This window comes from Balaenoptera musculus, chromosome 2, assembly GCF_009873245.2.
Source record: "Balaenoptera musculus isolate JJ_BM4_2016_0621 chromosome 2, mBalMus1.pri.v3, whole genome shotgun sequence".
In the NCBI taxonomy this organism is placed as follows: Eukaryota; Metazoa; Chordata; class Mammalia; order Artiodactyla; family Balaenopteridae; genus Balaenoptera; species Balaenoptera musculus.
In genome coordinates this window covers 18,837,863-18,857,940 of record NC_045786.1, presented here as the reverse complement: position 1 = coordinate 18,857,940, position 20,078 = coordinate 18,837,863, and the positions used below count along the sequence as shown (strand labels likewise).

The 20,078-nt window shown below is 44.3% G+C and overlaps 1 protein-coding gene across 1 annotated transcript in view; it reads right to left on the bottom strand.

Annotated features, from left to right (window-relative positions):
* Window positions 1-1,904: 1,904 nt before the first annotated feature.
* LOC118890253 (amyloid beta precursor protein binding family B member 1 interacting protein) overlaps window positions 1,905-20,078 on the bottom strand; it is a 100,744-nt gene continuing 82,570 nt past the window's right edge. Inside the window, exons 12-15 of the mRNA XM_036842802.1 lie at window positions 14,842-14,940; window positions 14,141-14,255; window positions 4,521-4,624; window positions 1,905-2,720 (exon numbers count right to left, since the gene is read on the bottom strand). Coding sequence (XP_036698697.1) covers window positions 2,208-2,720; window positions 4,521-4,624; window positions 14,141-14,255; window positions 14,842-14,940 — 831 coding nt within the window. The 3' untranslated portion in view covers window positions 1,905-2,207. The remainder of the gene's footprint in view (window positions 2,721-4,520; window positions 4,625-14,140; window positions 14,256-14,841; window positions 14,941-20,078) is intronic.

Genomic DNA, 20,078 nt, shown 5'->3' with positions numbered 1-20,078 from the left:
GGGCCTAGTTGCTCCGCGGCATGTGGGATCTTCCCAGACCAGGGCTCGAACCCGTGTCCCCTGCATTGGCAGGATTCCCAAGTATTTTAAAGACATTCCCATAGTTTCATTTAATCTATGAATATTTCTGTATCTCTAAACATTAATGACTTAAGACACATACATACAATACCATATCACCTTAAGACACTTTTCTGTCTGTGCATAAACTGAATAACAAATATGCAGCGATCAATTGATCAATCCCTAACGGTGCTGAAAGAAGGGATGCGACTGGTCACTGTTCATGATATGTATCTGTTATTTATGTAGTGATGTGTGGGTTGAAGAGCTAATAGCGATGTTTGTACTTTGCATGATTACGAACTACTAGTTAAAACTAATTACTAGTTAAAATAGCATGGCAGCAAGTGTGAACCATGTTGGGGACTAGTGTTATTTAACTAAATTGTGGTAATTGAAACCTGTGCATGTTGAACTCTGCAAAGCAAGGACCATCTGGACCATCTATTTCCTAATGTTTTCTATCCTGTAATAAAGGCAGGGATGGAGAGAGACAGTGCATTCAACATTTTGGTCCACCAAAATTATATCAATATTTTGACCACAAAATCAGTTAATTCTTTTCCGTAGCTTTTCTAAAATACATATTATCTAATACTAAAACTCACAAACGTTTTAATGTTTGAATTTTTATAGTTTTTCTCCATGAAGTAAATGTACAGTATGGATAGAAGTTAGGAGACCCGGGCGGCGACCCAGCTCTGGGGGATGTAGGTTAAGCACATCTTCAGGCCTCATTTCTTCTCTGTTAAGTTAGGAATATGTTTGAATTGATGGTTTGGGGGTCATCTGTGAAGCCCATAACAACCACATCTCTCCCTTTCCCTTCCCCAGTCCCCTGGGTCCTACCTTCTGAGCTCTCCTTTTCCATAGTGATGGGTCCCAATGCTTAGGAGAAATTTAGTGCACCTTACCAGTTTTAATTAATAAATATTTTGGTTTTAAAATCTGAATTTGCTTTTTCATTGTTGTTTTAAATGTCAATTTAGAGCTTACTTTTTCCAAATATTAAAACATAAGATTACTTATCTTCCTTAAGTCAAAAATAACACATTAGTTATTATTATTATTTTTGGCCGCGCAGCCCAGCATGTGGGATCTTAGTTCCCCAACCCGTGCCCCTTGCATTGGAAGTGCGGAGTCTTAATCACTGGACCGCCCGGTAAGTCCAACACATTAGCTATTATTTTCTACCTACTTTAAGAAGATTTTGAGGGGTTTTACATTAAAAAAAATAATAAAACAGAACCATGGAAATAAAACTAAGAAAATCTAAAAGGACTCTCAGAAGCCAATTAGAAAGTGAAGAGAGATAAGGGTAATAGGAACTTAAGATAAATTGGTTGTTAAAATTAAGCATTAAATTTATCTGAGGGAAAACATTCCTGGTTGAAGAATATAATCTGATTGCCTTTTCCTGTCTCTAAATTTTTATTTATAGCAACTTATAGCATTATAATAACAGAGAATCCAAAAACTATCTAAAAAACTATTTTTTCCGCCAATTACTATGTTATTCAACCATTAGAAAACCAAAACCAGACTAGGGTATGTCCAAGACTCCAATCAATCAAGCAATGAGTCTCAAAGAAACTAAATTCACTCTACCTCTCCTGGTTTTCCCTTTTTCTTCTTTCGATTTTTCTGAAAGTTCTGGAGGTCATTGAGATGGAGATGGAAAATATGTCGAAGATCAACAAGACTTTAGAAGGCCTAGGATTTTTAAAAGGTCAAGTATATTATAAAATAGAATTGATATTGCACTAGATTTATACTGATATTTCTAGAAATACCATCTTAAGGAAAAAAAGTTAAACTTTTATTAATTTGATGCTTCATAACATAATAAAATAAATGAACATAAAACATCATTTTAGTTAACTTGGAAGGGAAGATAAAATCCATTGAAGTGGAAATACACAGGAAAGATATGTACATTCAGGCAGATATTCTAAATTCTGTGTTAGGTTAAGGATTAGGAATGTACTTGAGAAACTGGGAGACGTTTCCTATTTGCATTTCTAGTCTGAATGCTTCAATATTGTATCTAAAATGAACAAGACGTCACGGAAACAAAGTAGCAAAAACGCACTTGAGGTTAGCAATGATTACACCCATCACCCAAAGACACTTCTAGGTTTCCCTTAGGGCATGTTGCTTCTCTTCTTTTGCAAAGCTTTCATGAGATCCGACATGAAATCCTGCTCCCCGCCTCCCCCACCGGGTGGTCCTGGGTTCGCCTGCCTCTTGGGGGGAGCTGGCGGCCTTTTGACCACCACGGGGGTCTGCTTCGCGGCTTCGGGGGCGAGGGCGGGCGGGGGCGGCGGGGGCGGCGGCGGCAGCGAGGACCCCGCGTCGACCGCAAACGACGGCGGCGGTGGAGGAGGCACGAAGTCTGGGGGCGCGTCGCTAAAGTCGGGGGGCGGCGGAGGGAGCTCGTCGTCCTCCAGGGGCGGCGGCGGCGGCGGCGGCAGGAGGTCGAGGGGCGGCGCGGGGAAGCCGGCGGCCGCGCCCTTGGCCTTGGGGGGCATCCCTGGGCTGCCGCAGCCGACGTCCGAGGACCGTCGCATGGGAGGGGGCGGAGGCAGGCTGGACTTGGGAAGGGGCTGGGCCCTGAGCGCTCCGGGGTCGTGGCTGCCGAGGCCGGGCTTCTTGTCCTTCAACAAAGCGACAACAGCATTTATTCTTGACCACACGGCCACGTGGACATGACAGTTCCCGGACAGGTGAGTCTCCGGATTTAGGAAGCGTCTGCCCCCGAGGGGGAGGCTCAGTCCCTCAGTCCTGAGACTCTAGGTTGTTCCTGAGCTGGCTCACCTCATATTTATATAATGCAACTTCCCCCTGGAGTTTCAGGCAGCTGAATTGAATCCCTCTGTTTTAGTGATAATTATCGTTGCAATTTACATTTTATCAGGCTTTCATTTTATTTCTTTCTTTGCTTAATAACCTCTTGCCACTGGAGATTAGAAAATTTTTTCCCCCTAACAAAGTGCCCTTATGATTGAGTTTATTTTATTTAGTTCAACTGCTTAGCATGATAAGAAATTAACTGGTGATGTATTTTTAAAAAAATTCTGAACAGGCAGTTTGGGAATTAGTGTTCACACATAGTTAAGTGATTTCTATTCTGGGATCCTTTTATTGCTTTCAGCATTTAAAAATGTTTCTCTTCAGCTGGCATTACAAAAACCATGAAAATAATAATCGCTGAAAGTACACTGCAAGATGAGATTGTCAGACTTGAGAAGCTAACAAGAATATTAGAGAAACACAACTTTTAATGGTCTATTGTGGTTTTCAAAAATTATAAGAAGCTCAATAAATACAGGATTTAACTGTTCCCACCACTGGCTGATGGACAAAATGAAAGGGGAGAATGAGGTGGCAAACTACTGAAACACATTTAAGACTAGTTTGAATCACACACGGGAAATATTCAGAGGAACGTGTATAGTCAATTGAGTCGTTACCAATTGGACTAATAACTAAATTATAACTTTTAGCTATAATTTTTAGATAGATTTAAATGAATCTTCATTAATCTCCTCTACTAAAAAAAAAGTTATGGAGAATGTTATACCAATTTGGAAATTATTTTAAAATGCATTTTCTTCTCTGTCACCCTGAGGACGTATGTAGAACGTTAACAGAAAAATACAATAATGAATATTTTATAGTGGGACCCTGTCAGTACTCTTCTAATCTGGTTCGGGGTCCAGATAGCATTTAATAAAGGGCTTCTGACTAACATGTTGCTCTAATTTATTCAGAAAAAATAAGTAAAAATCCCAAGGGCTTAAAATGCAGGTGCCACTTTCAGAGAGTGCTAAAACCACTTGACTAAACCAAAAGAAAAAAAAAAAAATTGCTGGGCTTCCCTGGTGGCGCAGTGGTTGAGAATCTGCCTGCCAATGCAGGGGACATGGGTTCGAGCCCTGGTATGGGAAGATCCCACATGCCGCGGAGCAACTAGGCCCGTGAGCCACAACTACTGAGCCTGCGCGTCTGGAGCCTGTGCTCCGCAACAAGAGGCGCCAAGATATTGAGAGGCCCGCGCACCGCGATGAAGAGTGGCCCCCGCTTGCCGCAGTTAGAGAAAGCCCTCGCACAGAAACAAAGACCCAACACAGCCAAAAATTAAAAAAAAAATTAAAAAAAAAAAATTGCTTCAGTCAAAATAAATGTAGCTAAACTAAAAATAGTTACCAATCCTCAGCATTAAAAAACATTCTTACATTTTTCCGAAGCTGTGATAGTTGGTTTTAATTTTCCATTCTAGCCTATGTAACTTTAAGGTAAATATATATATATGAAGCAATTATCTAAATGAAATTACAGTGACTTTTGAATTGTTGGAACTCTATTTTCTCTTTTTAAAAGAACAGTTATTAGAATACTGCTAATGGTTTAGAATATGGGCTTACAGGTGACAGTCTGATAGAAGTGGGTCTTACCTTGGTTGTTTCAACATGTCTCTGGGCTTCTCCGAGAACAGTACTCATAGAATGTGCTGCCTGGGGGATCTGACCATTGGCCTGGGTGGTGCCTGTTTTAACTCCTAAGGGGGAGGAAGAGAGACAAGAAGAGTGGGCAAAGGCGGGAGGGAAAATTAGGAGTATGGAATTAACAGGTACAAACTACTGTATATAAAACAGGTGGGCAACAAGGAGTTACTGTATAACACAGGGAACTATACTCAATGTCTTGTAATAACCTATACTGGAAAATAATCCCCCCAAAAAAAAAAACCTGAATCCCTTTGCTGTACACCTGAAACTAATACAATATTGTAAATCAACTATACTTCAAATAAAAAAGAGTGGGCAAAGTATTTTCAACATTCTTCAGAGTTAATCTGAAAAGACAAAGCAGTTTTATGTCTCCAAAGCAAAAGGATTCACAGGTACACAGGGCTTTCAAAAAAACCTGAGGTTCTAAGACAATACTTCATGAAATTCAGCAAAACATTCAGGGAAATGAATACTTTATACAAGCAACAAAATCTGGATTAACTGGGGTCCTAGAGAACAGTATGTTCTGCTTTTAAAAACTTTTTGGTGACTGGAAAATGAACCTTGAAAACCTCCTTTTTAATAGAATTGTTGAAGATTTTTCCTAAATGGATGTATCCAGGTTCATACCATGCTACATACGGGAACAACTTTTGAACGTTCTCCTCAACAAAAAATACTTTGAGCACAAAAACAGTAGACAGGACTTCCCCAGTGGCACAGTGGTTAGGAATTCGCTTGCCAATGCAGGGGACAAGGGTTCGAGCCCTGGCCCGGGAAGATTCTACATGCCGCGGAGCAACTAGGCCCGTGCGCCACAACTACTGAGCCTGCGCTCTTGAAGCCCGCGAGCCACAACTGCTGAAGCCCATGCACCTAGAGCCCGTGCTCCACAACAAGAGAAGCCACCACAATGAGAAGCCCGTGCACCGCAACGAAGAGTAGCCCCCGCTCGCTGCAACTAGAGAAGCCCGCGCACAGCAGTGAAGACCCAACACAGCCAAAAATAAATAAATTTATTAAAAAAAAAAAGGTGGACAGAGGGGATTGGGCAAAATATACAAACCCCCACTATATCCTGAAATTAGATTTTTTTCCCCAGGAAGTCCCGATATGTGCTTCTTTTCCTGCCTTTTTATTTGCCCTTTTGCACAAAAGTGTGCCTAGCTGAGGTTTCACAGTTTTGAGAGTCAGAGGGAAGAAGCTGTGTGTTGATGTCTCTGGCTCCTGAGAGGGCATCCTGGGGGGAGGAGAGCCAGCCCTCCAAAGTATCTCTGTACGAATTATTAAGTACAACATGAAAAAACTGCACAGGAGAGAAACTGGACAGCACGTTAGCCAAGCGGTCAGAATGAATGTTTCCAATGAGGGGCAATAGACACCATATGCCTCCGACTGGGATACCCCGAGAAGGACACGGCAGCTTAGGCCTGCCCCAAACACATTACCTGAGATGAATTATGAGGAAATATCAGACACATCCAAACTGAGGGACATTCTATAAAATAAATGGCCTGTATTCTTTAAAAAATGTTAATGTCTTGATAGACAAAGAAAGGCTGAGGAAATGTTCCAGAGGAAAGGGGATGAAAGAGACATGATGCCTAAATGCAAAGTCCAAATCTGGACGGAACCGGTGCCAGGAAAGAGCATTGCTGTAAAGGCATCATTGAGACAACTGGCAAAACTGGGATATGGGCTGTGGTTTATGTAAATATACTCTATCAACATGAAATGTTAAATTTCCTGAATTTGATAACTGTACTGTGGTTAGTAAGGGAATAGCCTTAATTTTTTTTTTTTTTTTTAGGAAATACAAAGGGAAGATTTAAGGGACAAAGGGACACAATATAGTCAATCTACTCTCAAGAGTCTCCAAAAAAAAAAAAGGTCTAGGGACAACATATGGGGGGTGGGGTGGGGAGAGGGGGAATGATACAGCAAACGTGACAAATATTCAGTATCGGTGCTCTGGGTCAAGAGTCTATGGAAATTCTTTGCATTATTCTTGCAACTTTTCTGTAAGTTTGAAATTACTTCAGAATAAAAAGATGTTCGTGTCCATTTATACAATCAAAAGGCTGGAACAGGCTATAACAACTTGTTCTGCTGTCAGCTTTTTGCTGTAAAATGCATGCTCCTCGTTCAGCAAGAGCAGCAATCTCCTTGTGCAGAGCTGCCCTCCTTGGCACATCTGCTCCTGCTGTCAGAACTTACACCGTGTGCCACGTAAACACGAGATTCTCTCTAAGACTATTTAACGTCTCTCTCTGATTGGCCACATCTTTGCTCTGGAGGGCGGAAAGTAACAGGTTTAAACATCTTAAGGTCTTAGGATGTTTAAATTTAAGAGTTTTTCATAAGGCCTTGCGTCCCATCCCATGCTGCCCCTGAGATATTTAAACCCCTTAGATTCCAAAGTGCTCCATCTCCTCATTTCCTTTGGTCTCTTCTCTTTCCCCTCTTCCCTCTTTGTTTGCATATTCAAAATCTTTCTTTACAGGTAATGGAAACACCTTTGTATAAACAGAAACCAAAGCTGAATACTGAAGACAGTTAGGGGAAATTCCTTTAAAGGGCACAAATCATCAATATATATATTTTTTGCTTCTTTTGCCCAAACACACACAGTCTGATTTCTCAACAACATAGTGCACATTGCTATGTAACCAGGATGTCTAGGTCTTTGCCAGTCTGTGGGAACAAAAGACGTCATGTCTAATCTCTCAGATGCTCCAAGCTGCTGTCTTCCCTTTACCAGGAAGTCTAATCTTTTCTGTGGGTTCTCTGCCCCATCCTGAGACAACCCATGGGTACCCACATAACTCGTATATCCTGTAGGTGCCACCAATTTCAGACCTAGGTTGTCCTGGGGTCACAGTATTAATGTCCCAGCTGTCAAGTAGCAACACCACCCCTCCTGCTGCCACGTCTCTCTGGCAGACCTCAAAGGAATTCGGGGTGGGAAGTTTATTAAACATATATGAGACCCGCATGTTTTACAGAACTCAAGTGCATTCCCAGGAGGGGACTGATCCCTCATCGCCTTCTTCACCCATGTGGTCTGTAAAGGGCTGATCCCACCACCTGTACTGGCATCCTCTTCAGTGCGGCTACGTGATTTAGGTATAAGCATGCAATGGAGCCCTCCCGGGGCGTTTTCAGAAGTGGGGCTTTCCCTTTGTACTAAGATTTCCAGCTGTGTGACAAATGTTAGCCTAGAGAGCCAGTGGCAGTCCTTGCCACCTCATGGGGACACTGCCCAAGAAAGAAACTATCTTGATGACTTCGCTTAACCCCCTGGATCCCACTGTGCCTGAAAGCAGCCTACCTCTGGATTTCCTAGTTTTGTGCCGTAATAAATCTCTCCCCCTTGGTTTTTGTTGCTTAAACTAGATTGAGTTGGATTTCTGCCAATAGCCACGAAAGAGTCCTGATGAAAAATAGTGGCTAAAGTCATAAAATCATTTAATAAGTACTAAAAAAAGCCTCCACGGCTGTTTCCTAATATAAAAGAAAAAACCCTGCCATTTATCAAGAATACATTACTTGTTGCTAAACACTTTGGATGTAGAACGATGCCTCGGGATTTTCAGTTGGGTAATCACAGCAGAGGCGCACAAATCGCCTGTGGTTTGACTCCCAGCCAGTGACCCTGCACCACTTGGCCTTGCCTCTCCAGGACTCTGGGTCAACCATGTGAAGAGGGAGAGGGCAGGAGAGGAAAGGGATTCCAGATGAAAAGTTGAAGCGGAGGAGGCATCAGACTGACGGGGCCTGGGGTTGATTGTCTCCAGGCTCTATCAGATGGTTTTATAGCAGGTCCTGCCCAGGGAGAGTTAGTGCCCACGCCAGGTCTCCTCGGCTGCAGTTCTTGTTCTGATCTGTCTCTCGTGGGTCCAAGGCCCAGGAAATCTGTCCTCTGTGGGTGACCCCCACTCTGTAAGCCAATGACTCAGAAAACAGTTGTTGGGGTGATGAAGGAGGCTCCCTGACTAGTGCCCCAAACAGCCCGAGGTTCAAGTGAGCCCATCAGCCAGTAACTCCTCTGATCCCAAGGAACATTTGTTTTTCAACACTATTCTTGACATTTACCTTAATTTTGGCGGCGGGGGGAAGAGGGCTGTTGCAAGGAACGTATGGTTTGATTTGTCCCGGGCTCCCGGACGGACATGGGTCCCTTAAACACCTTCCAAGAGCCCTAGTGATTTTGTGTGATGAGTTTAGGCGAAGAGAGAGACTTGGACAATAATATACGAGAAGAACTGAATTTTAAAAGATGGCGTCATTTCAAGCGGGTCTTTGTTGCTAAGATGTGATCACGGTCATCGTGTACGTATGTGTATAACTGAGAAGAATGAACTTCACGTTCTGTTTGAAAGTGGCTTCCCTTCCTTCTAAGCTCATCATCTTCAGTTCCTTCCGGGCTGGTCACTAATGTAGCTCTTTAGAGCTTAAAATCCCACCCAGCAGGTGCTCATGGCAATACATTCTAAGGCATAAACTGAAAAACAGTTTAAATTGAGGACTTTTTTCCCCTTAGATGCTCAAATGGAAGCATTTAGTAATAAGCAGGGATGCTCTCCGTATGGTTTATTTTAAGAGTTCAGCACATTTGTTCTCTGTAGGGCTGCAAGGCTTAATTTTGATAAATAAGACTCTACAGCAGAACCAAGATGGGTTAATTTACTAACGGATATTCCATCGTGGGAAAGATCCTCCTTTTTGATCAATGGACATCTCATCTGACTGCTGCAATGGTGTTCTTCAAAAATTTGATTTAAGGAATTCATTTAGGAGAAACGGAATGAACATGCATTTTGCATTTAGTATTAAGGGCAATCACATTACTTCACCCTCAGAGAAACCCTACCAGGTATTAATTCATTTTTCCATTTGTCGTCCCAACCATCTTCGAATTCTAGCCGAGTGCCTGTTATCTGCCCAGCACTGCAGTTCGTGCTGGGAAAACTATGATGTACCAGACAGAAACAGTCCCTGACCTCATGATTTCCTTCAGTGTCTGGAGGAGGGAACAGATACTAAACTAATAATCACACAGATTATTAATTATGACTGGCCTACCAAGGACAATTCATTTGAGATCTGAGGCTGGGCAGGAATTAGCCGCATGAAATCAAAAAGCATCATAAACAGAGGAAGAGCATCTGAGAAGTCCTTGAAAAAGGATGGTGCTTGGGGCTTTGAAAAAGTGGGAAAAGCAGATGGGCTCTGTGGCAGGAACAGGAAGACAGGGGTGGGGAAAGAGGCAGGTGAGATGGGCGAGGCTCATTTCATGCAGGTTTTGGTGGCCTTGCTAAGGACTGGGGACTTAATCTGACAGCAGTGGAAAGCATCTGAAGGGCTGAAGCACCACCCCATGGGACCAAGTGAAGATCATGGTGGCTAGGATTTGAAGGCAATGGAGACAAACAGGCATGGACAGATTTGACCAATATTCAGAAGGTAGAATCGGCAGGATTTAGGAGTGACTGGATTTGGAGGTGAGTGAGTTTTCCTGCATGTTTTCTGTAGGAGCAATGGGGCAGATGATGATGTTATTTATGGAAACAGAGAACAACAATGGGGGAGCAAGTCTGGAGGGTAAGAGGATGAGCTCAGTTTTGCAGATGTTGAGTTTGAGGTGTCTGGGATGGATCCACGTGAAGTCAATGAGCAGACAGTTGGATACATGGGTTTGAAGGTCAACAGAGAAGCCTGGATTGGATTTATGTAGCTATAGGTGGTCAGCTCATACACAGTGCTGGGGGTGGATTAGATCACTTAGGGAGATAGTGTAAAATGAGGATAGGGTTAGGATTGATGGGTCTTGGGTAGTTTAAGGTGGGGTAGAAGAAGAAGAAGAAGAGTTGCTATAGCAGGTTAAAAAAGAGTGGTCAGAGAAGTTGGGGGGCGGGGTGGGGGACTTGGAATGTGTGATATCTGGAAAGCCAAGAGAGCAGATTGGTTCAAGGAGGAGTGGTCAGTTGTGTTGGGGTTGCTGAAAGGTGGACTAAAAAGAGGGGTTTACAGTAGTTTGATTTAGCAACACAGAGGCCGCTGGTGAGATTAGCAAGAGCATTTTCCACCAGGTAGTAGAGACAGAAGCCTGACTGAAATGGGTTGAAGAGTGAAAAGGAAGTAGAAAAATGGAGACAGCAAATATGGTCCACCTTTTAGAATAGTTGCTTGTCAGATGGGGCACTAGCTGGAGGGGGATTTGGAGTTGTAGGAGGGTTTGAAATTTGATTTTGTTCCTTTGAAGAAGGGAGCAATATTGATGAGAAGAAAACAGTAGAGCAGGAGAGAAAGTAGAAGGGAATGGCATAATCATGCATCTCTCTGGTCTTTGTCCTGGGTTCCTGGCACAGAACTTGGTATTTTCCAAGCTATCAGAGTGTCTTTGTTATTCAGCCCCTAGGAACACATCTGAGTTTATGCAAACAAGGTGATCAGGATGGGTGCTGGTCACCAGAAGACCAAACGACTGATTAGAGGGTTGAGGCTTTGGGCCAGCCCGACATCGGCAGAGTAGAGAACAGGGGCTAGAAATTGAGTTCAGTCACGTGGTCAATGATTTGATCAATCATGTCGATGAAATGAAATCCCAATAAAAAATCTGGACAGGGGTGCTTTCCTGGTGGTGAATACATCCATGTGCTGGAAGGGTGATGCACCCTGATTCCAGAGGACACAGAAGCTCTTCATCTGGGACCCTCCTAGACCTCACCTTATTCATCTTTCATTTGGCTGGTCCTGATGTGTATCCTTTACTTACTTTTTTAATTTTTAAAAATTTTTCTGTCTTTCTTTATTTTTTGGTTGCGTTGGGTCTTCATTGCTGCGTGTGGTCTAGCTGCAGTGAGCGGGGGCTACTCTTCGTTGTGGTGCATGGGCTTCTCATTGCGGTGGCTTCTCTTGTTGTGGAGCATGGGCTTCTAGGCGAGCGGGCTTCAGTAATTGCAGTACGCGGGCTCAGTAGTTGTGGCACACGGCCTTAGCTGCTCCGCGGCATGTGGGATCCTCCCGGACCAGAGGTTCCCCACCAAACCCGTGTGCCCTGCGTTGGCAGGCAGATTCTTAACCACTGCACCACCAGGGAAGTCCCAGTGTATACTTTATAATAACACTGTAACAATAAGGATAGTACTCTCCCAAGTTTTGTGAGTTGAACTGTTGAACCTAAGGGGGTTCTGGGAAACCCCCAGATTTGTGGCCGGTAGGTCAAACGTTTGGGTGGCCTGGGGACCCCTGAAGTGTGGCTGGCATCTGAAGGAAGGGCAGCCTTATTAGGACTGTGCCCTTTTGGGGTCTGAGCTAACTCCAGGAGCAGCATCAGAGTTGCGCTGCAGGACTCCAGTTGGGGCAAGAATAGGGGACGAGAGCATGCATGGAAGAATCGGCCCTTGTTAGGAGGTAACACAATAGACATGGGCTAGGATGGGTGTAAATGCAGGTAAGTCACTGGGTTTGGTGGTGGAAAGTTGATGGTTCCATTTTTTTTTTTTGCTGAGAGTAAAGGGGCTAGAGATTGGAAATCTGAGGAGAGTGAAGAATGTCTGAAACAATTAGAGGAACTAGGAGATTACACTGACTGGGATAGGTTTTCTCAACATTACTGACATTTGGGACTGGCAAATTCTTTGTTGTTCAGGGCTGTCCTGTGCATTGCAGGACAGGCAGTATCCCTAGCCTCTACCCATTAGATGACACAAGCACCCCCCAACGCATGACAACCAAACATGTTTTCAGACATTGCCAAGTCTTCCCTGGGGGTCCACGTCTCCCTTGGTCGAGAACCACTGGTCTAGAGAAACACAGTTAAGAGCCACAGGCAGTATTAAGGGCCCGGTTGTGGTTGATGTCGACAGATCTGTGAGGGACTCAGTGTCTACCGTATGCCGAGCCCTCTAGGAGGAAAGGCTGTCCCAATCCCTCTCCCCACGCTGGAGAAGCCTCACTCCCCCTACCCTCTCCTTTTCTCAACCTCCAGATTTCCTATATACTAGGTTAATGGTGGGCAGAGTCCTGTGGGTTGAGAGCCAGCCCAGTCATTCTCACTTCCTTCCTTCCTTTTCCCCTCCCTCCTCTCTCGCTCCCTTCTTTTCTTCCTCTTTTTCTTTAAATCCCTGGTGTTATAGTTGCCTCTGGCTAGGGCTGAAACTTAGGGGAGAGAGATGCCCATTTCAGGCTTTGAGTTTCAACCACATGCTCTAGCTTGTTCTAACAGGTAGCCTTGAATTGGGAATTATGAACACTAGCCCAGCTGATCAAACATGGAATCTATTTGCCATGGTTCTCTTTCTCTTGGGAACTTCATGGGAGGGATGCCTGTGTCTGGATGTGGTGCCCTATCAGAATAGCATCTCACAGCACCCCCGAATCCCCAACGACCTCTGACACACACACATAAGTGGTAGAGCTAAGGTCCTGGCAGGATGTGGGCTCTGTTTCCACCCAAGGGGGTGGACTGTAATTCAGTTCTGACACCTCCTGGAGTTGGCACCAGACTCTACAGGTTTAAGGTACAACCTTCACAAGGCTGCCTCCACTTCAGTGCCAGCCACCTGCCACTTCTGACCAGCCCTTTATAAACTGAGAGTTTCCCATGACCCCCTCAGGTTCAATAATTCACCACAATGACTTGCAGAACTCAGGAAAGCTCTATACTCACCCATTACAGTTTTATTATAAAGGATGCCCACAGGGCGAGGTCTGGGTGGGTCCTGGACGTGGACCCCTTTCTCTGTGGGGTCAGGGCATGTAACCCACCTGGTTCCTTGACTTGTTCACCAACCAGGAAGCTCCCCCAAGCCTTGGTGTCTAGAGTTTTTATTGGGGTTTCATTAAGAGGTACAATTGATTAAATCACTGGCCACAAATGGTTCAAGTTCTTCCAACCATTATTTATCATAAAGACAATGTGTTTGAATCACAGCTCAACCACTGAGAAGTACTACATACTAGCTTCTCCAAGCTTCAGTTCTCTCAGCTGTGGAGTGAGGATAATAATGTATACCTTGCAGGGTGGTTGTAAGGACAAGAAATAATGTATATAAAGCAATCTGTAGTACCCACTCCATCCCTCAATGTCTTGCCTCCTTCTTAAAAATATAAACCAGTAGCTGTTATATTACCATTAAAATGTGATGTCCAGAATTGGGTATGGGGCTCTAGCCATGATGTTATTGAGGCAAAACACCAAGGAATGATCTCACCGTTGGTGTGAGCAGCTTGCTGGGCACTAATGGAGCCTTGAACAAACATCACATCTATACTGTGATGAGACACAGCTCCCTACAAGCTCACCCTAAGCTGGTGATCACCATCTTGTCCACAAGCATATCATGAAAAAAGGGTCAGAGCTTTGCTAAAAGTCACTTATAAAGAAATAGATACAAGTGTGTGTGTGAGGCGGGGGCGGGATCTTAAATTTGACCATCAGGAGGGAATGTATTCTGTACAGTGTCTACAAAGTTCTGTTTCTATGAAATACATTAGGTAAGTTTGAACATGACCTCTGAGCTTTGAACAGGTGTCAGACTCTCCCCTCTGCAAGGTACCTGTAGAAGGCGGGGCTGGTGGGGCTGCGTTGACAGTGCCCAGGTTTGTCCACCGAGAGGCAAGCCCTGCCCTGGCCATGGCCCGCTGATAGTTATCATAGAGCGTCTTTCCATACTAGGGAGAGAACACAAAAGAAGCAACAGAGTAATCCCAAATTCTGCACTCAATTGCAAACTGCAAATTCAGGGAAAAAAGGACTTCATGACTACTCTTTTTATTCCTTTCCTGAGATTTTTTTTAGTAGACGTATTTCAATTAAAAAATCCACAAATCATGTTTTCATATGTTAAATAATTTTCCAGATTAGCAGAGTCAGGTAATACTTTCACCTCCCCATTAGAGGAGAGCTTTAGCCACGCACTGTGATGACATATATCTTTATGTAATTCTACTGCAGATTGTATCTCGTGTTTCTTAATTACACACGACACTTGCAAAGCTCTCCATACATCAATATCTGAGACGTCTCATGTGAAAGTAAATCCCTGACTCTCAGGTCATGGGAGAGGTCCACGTATCGACCACTCTCACTTACCTAAGAAAAACAATGGGCAAATAAACAAGGTAATATCTATGGCATTGACCCATTAATCGCATTGACTCAGTAAGAATGGATCAGCTGTTTCTCAGTAGCACAAAGACTGGACCCAGGTCAGGAGGCTGGTTAGCAAAGATAGGGTGAGTCGAAACGCTCTCTCACCTTGGCAATCCTGATTCCCGTAACCCACTGATTTAGCATTCTTGCGTCATCACAGCAGAGATACTTGATATACTGGGACTCCTTCTGAATTTGGGGATGCTAGAAAAAGCCATTTCAAAGACTGTTTATAAGCTCTTCACTTATTAGCACCTTTCAAAAACATTTAAAAAATTCTCACAGTGTATGAGATTTCCTGAGATGGTGGCCAAAATTACCGGTAGCAATTTTAGGATTAGGAACAGGAGTATATTTTTTACAGAGGCTAAATTTGGAAAGAATTTAAGAAAGCAGTGACATGATTTATCACAAGCATTTTTTACTATATTATCAATAATCATTTTCATTCCTGCTTTTTGAACACCTGAAAGCCTTCACATTTATCACGTTTCTAGCCCTACAAGAAATCCAAATCGTTTCTCCATTTATCAGATAAAGGAACTTACCTGATGTAATTCTTATGTCAAGGAATTAATGCTTTTGTGACTCCCCATCAGTCCTAGGGTTATTTCTGCCACCAGGAATTCAGGGTTTCACCCTGTCTTCTGTCATCTCTTACCCAAATGGGCCATTTTGGCCTCCACATGGATGGCGCAGAGAAGGAATATTTCTGTCTAATCTTAAGTGGCAATGAGCTAGGTGCTGCACTAGGGGTCATCCAGGCCTTCCAGGAGCTCCTGATCAAACAGAACAGTGATGGACAGGCACGAAGGGGAAGGAGAGTCACGGGTCCTTGGTCATACAGAACATCCTTGTCTTTCAGCACCAGAAACAGCTCCCTAACTTCCAACTGCATTCCTGTTCTGTCTTGTAAGAGGGGCAAAACATGGGTCTCTCCAGCAATTTGATGCCTATAGTTCTTAGAAAGCAGCTGTTGTTTTGTTTTATTTTGTTTCTGGAGGAATTTAAAAAGTTGATCTTGTTACCTTTGGCTTGATATATTAAAATTTCTTTGGTTTGTTTTTTGGTGCATGTCATGTCATGGGAAAGCCAGGTTCCCAGGAGCAGACTTAAACTGTATTGTGCTTGCAATGAAAGCAACTGTCTGGGTAGAGGGATCCACTTAAACAGCACAATCAACAATTTCTTAAGTATGTACTTCATCCAAATAGACTAAAATGTAGTCATTCCCTTAAGCATAATGGCTATTGAGCACAAAAGAGAGGCAAGAACTCTTGACCTTGAGTTCTAACTATCGCTCCTCCTATGATCAGGAGGTGGAAGTATAGACTTTGGTTCATTCTCTCCAACATTAGTGGGGTGCGTCTCACCAACTTCCTTATGTCACATGTGTACTAAGACTGTATACAGAAGAATTAAGCATCAGATGACCTTGAAGGTCTCTCGTGATCCTCAGATTTTATGATTCTAAGATGAGCTGCCTAGTGGGCTCCTTTCTGGCTCCCTCGTGAAGGCAGGAAACTTCTAGGCTCCCAGGACATCATCCAGCAAGTTCCTCATTCTTCTGTCGTGTCTTAGGACCTTGCCAAGGGGTTTACTCCCTTGAGCTTTTAGCTGAAAAAATATTCACAAAGACGTTTAAGGAAAAATGCTGGCTCCATGCCACTGGTTAGACTCTTCCACCATTGGTTTGGTTGCTCCTGACCACAGAAAGAGAAGCTCCTGCAGGATGTGCCATGCAGCACACAAAGGTCAGGGCAACTGCAGATCGCTGTTCAAAGGTATCTTACAGATCCTCTAAACTTACCAGTGGGAGACCAGAGAAGTTAAGCCATTTATCCAAGGTCAAAGGGAGTGGGAGAACCATAACAAGAACCAAGGGCCTGTGCATTCAACAGATACCTCTGGGTGCTCAGAAATATACCAGTCCCTAGGTAGACAGAGATGAGAAAGAAAGGCTCACGCCGTACTTAGGAAGTGGCGGCTGGGATGTCACTGGGGGAGACATATGTAAACAAATGTATGATCACTCTATGACATGGTAAAGTTCGTAGTAAAAGTTGGAAACCAGAGAAAGGTTCTTTGGACAAAGTGACAGAATGTTATAATACATTTGAGGAACGTGTAGAAATTCTGTGTGGCCAGGACCTGGGAGCCATGGAAAGAAGAGGCAGAAAAGAAGCTGTAGAGGAAGTGGAGTCAAGGGCCTTGTGTCAAAATAGCATCTGGACGTTGTCCTCTAGGCAGTGGGGCCATCAGACCTTTGGAACAGCAGGGAATCCAGGCAGCAGTGGTGGCTGGGGCCGTGGAGTGAAGAGGAAGAACAGACAGAGAGGGCTGCATGAGAGCCGTCTCTCACAGAAACCAGAACTTAGGGACTGGACAGCAGAGGGGAGGGGAGGGACTTCAAGGATGATTTCTCTATTTCTAGCTTGGAAAAGTACGTGGGTATTTTGGGTTTCATTGTGTCCCCTCCAAAGACATGTTGAAGTCCTAACCCTCTGTTGAGGTATCTGTGTGAATGTGACCTTATTTGGAAACAGGATTGTTGCAGATGTAATCAGGTTAAGGTGAGCTCATACTTGATTAGGCATTTATATTCTACTGGGGAGAAAGCCAATAAAAATACAAAACACTAAGTAATGTAATTTCAGACTGTGAAGAAAATGTAGCAGAGTAAGGGCAGGGAATAGGTGAGTGATGGAGCAGAATTCCAGAACTCTTTCCATGACCCCTCACCACCTCTCAACGGAGCTCAATAGAGACATAATTCCTCCTGGAGGATGGTCACTTCCACTGCCTCATCATACCTCACCTCAGAATGCAGTGAGAAAAAATTCACAAAGGAGCAACTTCACAGGAAAGGGGAGTGTGCATCAAAGAAAGAGCACAAGGGCAGAAATGATTCTGGGGTACGAAGTCCTTTCTTGTGAGTATGGACAGCCTCTGATATCTTTTTTGTGCATATGGTCAGCCTCTTAAAAATTTTTTTATTTACTTATTAATTTTTAAAAATTGAAATATAGTTGATGTACAATATTATGTTAGTTTCAGGTATACTACCTAGTGATGTGACACTTGCCTACATTATGAAATGATCACCAGGGTAAGTCTAGTAACCATCTGTCACCATACAAAGTTATTGCTGTATTATTGACCATATTGCTCAACCTCTTAAAGGACAGGTGATGTCTCTACTGCCTTCTCAGAGTGTGGCCCCTGGGCCATCAACATCACCTGGGAACTTGGTGGAAGTGCAAATTCCGAGGCCTGATCCCAGACCCACAGAATCAGAAACTCTGGAGGCCCAGCCACCTGTGTTTTAACAGCTCTCCTGGTGAGTCCCATGCACTCTGAAGTTTGAGAACCACTGGTCAATAGAAATATTTAATTGGTCCTAGAGTGCAGTAAGAATACCTTCCAGTTCTTTTTTTTTTTTTTTTTTTTATAATTTCCTCCTCCTTTTTTAGCTATTTTTATTTATTTATTTATATTTTTGGTTGTGCTGGGTCTTCGGTTCGTGCGAGGGCTTTCTCTAGTTGCGGCAAGTGGGGGCCACTCTTCATCGCGGTGCGGGGACCGCTCTTCATCGCGGTGCGCGGGCCTTTCACTATCGCGGCCCCTCCCGTTGCGGGGCACAGGCTCCAGACGCGCAGGCTCAGTAGTTGTGGCTCACGGGCCCAGCCGCTCCGTGGCATGTGGGATCTTCCCAGACCAGGGCTCGAACCCGTGTCCCCTGCATTAGCAGGCAGACTCTCAACCACTGCGCCACCAGGGAAGCCCTACCTTCCAGTTCTTGCTTGCTGGCTATGTCTCTCGACATTGCACTGATGGTCTTATGGGCATATATTGTTTAATCTGCACGGGAAGTGTTCTTTTTTAAAATAAAAATTTGTTTATTTATCTTTTTGGCCGTGCCATGCGGCATGTAGGATCTTAGTTCCCCGACCAGGGAGATCGAACCCGTGCCCCATGCAGTGGAAGCAAGGAGTCTTAACCACTGGACCACCAGGGAAGTCCCCAGGAAGTGTTCTTATTTCCACTTTGTAGCAGAGGGCAATGAAGCTTAGAGAGTCCCGATGACAATGTGCCAGGTGACAAGGCCAGGACTCAAATTCTCATCTTCCCAACAGCGCCCCACCATGGACTGTCATAATCCGTGAGTTTATCCTGAGTAAGAAACTCCCGGGCTGAACTTCTCAGCCCTTGCATGTCTGTGGAATCACACGATCTCTTAACATGCTTCGCCATAATCTCCAACTCCTTTTGCAATGTATGTGCACATTCTTTGAATTCTGTAAATCTGCTCACCCTCATGAAATATTTGCATATCAAGAATTTTTTTCCCTCACAGTGGACAGAAAGGCACATAAATGACCAAAATGTTCGTAAACAAATTAGGTTCTCCAAACGATGACAGACACTTTTACTCAGCAAATGAATAGAAATTCCTAATATTTCGGGAAGGAGCTGAGAAGCATACCTAAGAGCAAAATAAGCAGGGTGATTGCCCGTAAGGAAACGGGCTTGAGAACAGAACTGATCATTCTGAGAAAAGGGAAATGCGTGTTCCCCTTGGGTTGTTTGTCCTGATTCTTGTTTGTTCTTGGATCATCAGGCCTGGCCTGCTTTTTTTTCACCTCTGAGCCCTCTCTCCCATCTGGGAGGCCCTGCCCTGGGTCTCAGCGTTGCCATGCTCAGTGCAGCCCAGGGTGACCTGTGTCCCAGATCAGATAGTTCAGCCCATGATTCTGGGACCTAGTTCCAAGCTTGTGAGTCAGCACCAGAAACCGCATTCCCACCCTGCTCACTGGGTCTAAATCCTCAGCCTGGGAACCTCTAGGTCTGAGAGCTCTTCTTTCTCTTGCTGGAAATCCCTCCTCCAGCCTCTGGACCCTGGCCATGGGTTTGGGCCCTTGCCCCCTTCTGACAACGTTCATTCTATTTGTCCACTCTGAAGTGGATTTCATCACCAGCTGATAAGCCCTGACTGTTGACGCTTAGAGTTAGAACACATTCTGATCCTCTGAGTGCAAAACTTGACTGTGCTCAAGAAAAACGAAGATTCCTGGGCCCCATCCTTAAACGGTTTGATTCAGTGGGTCAGGGCCCTGGAACCTGTGTTTCTAACCAGCCTCCCCTGACTCTGATTCAGCCAGTTTATTGACGAGCATTTCAGAACCTCTCTCCAAAACCTTCTCCCTACCTAAGAGATGTGGGCAGTGCTGCAGAGGTGCACTGCACGCCCATGTGCAAAGGAGGGCTTCCATTTTGGTAATTTCTCAGGGTCTCAGGATTGCAAACAAGGGCCATGGGGGCAGACAGAAACACAATGAAGA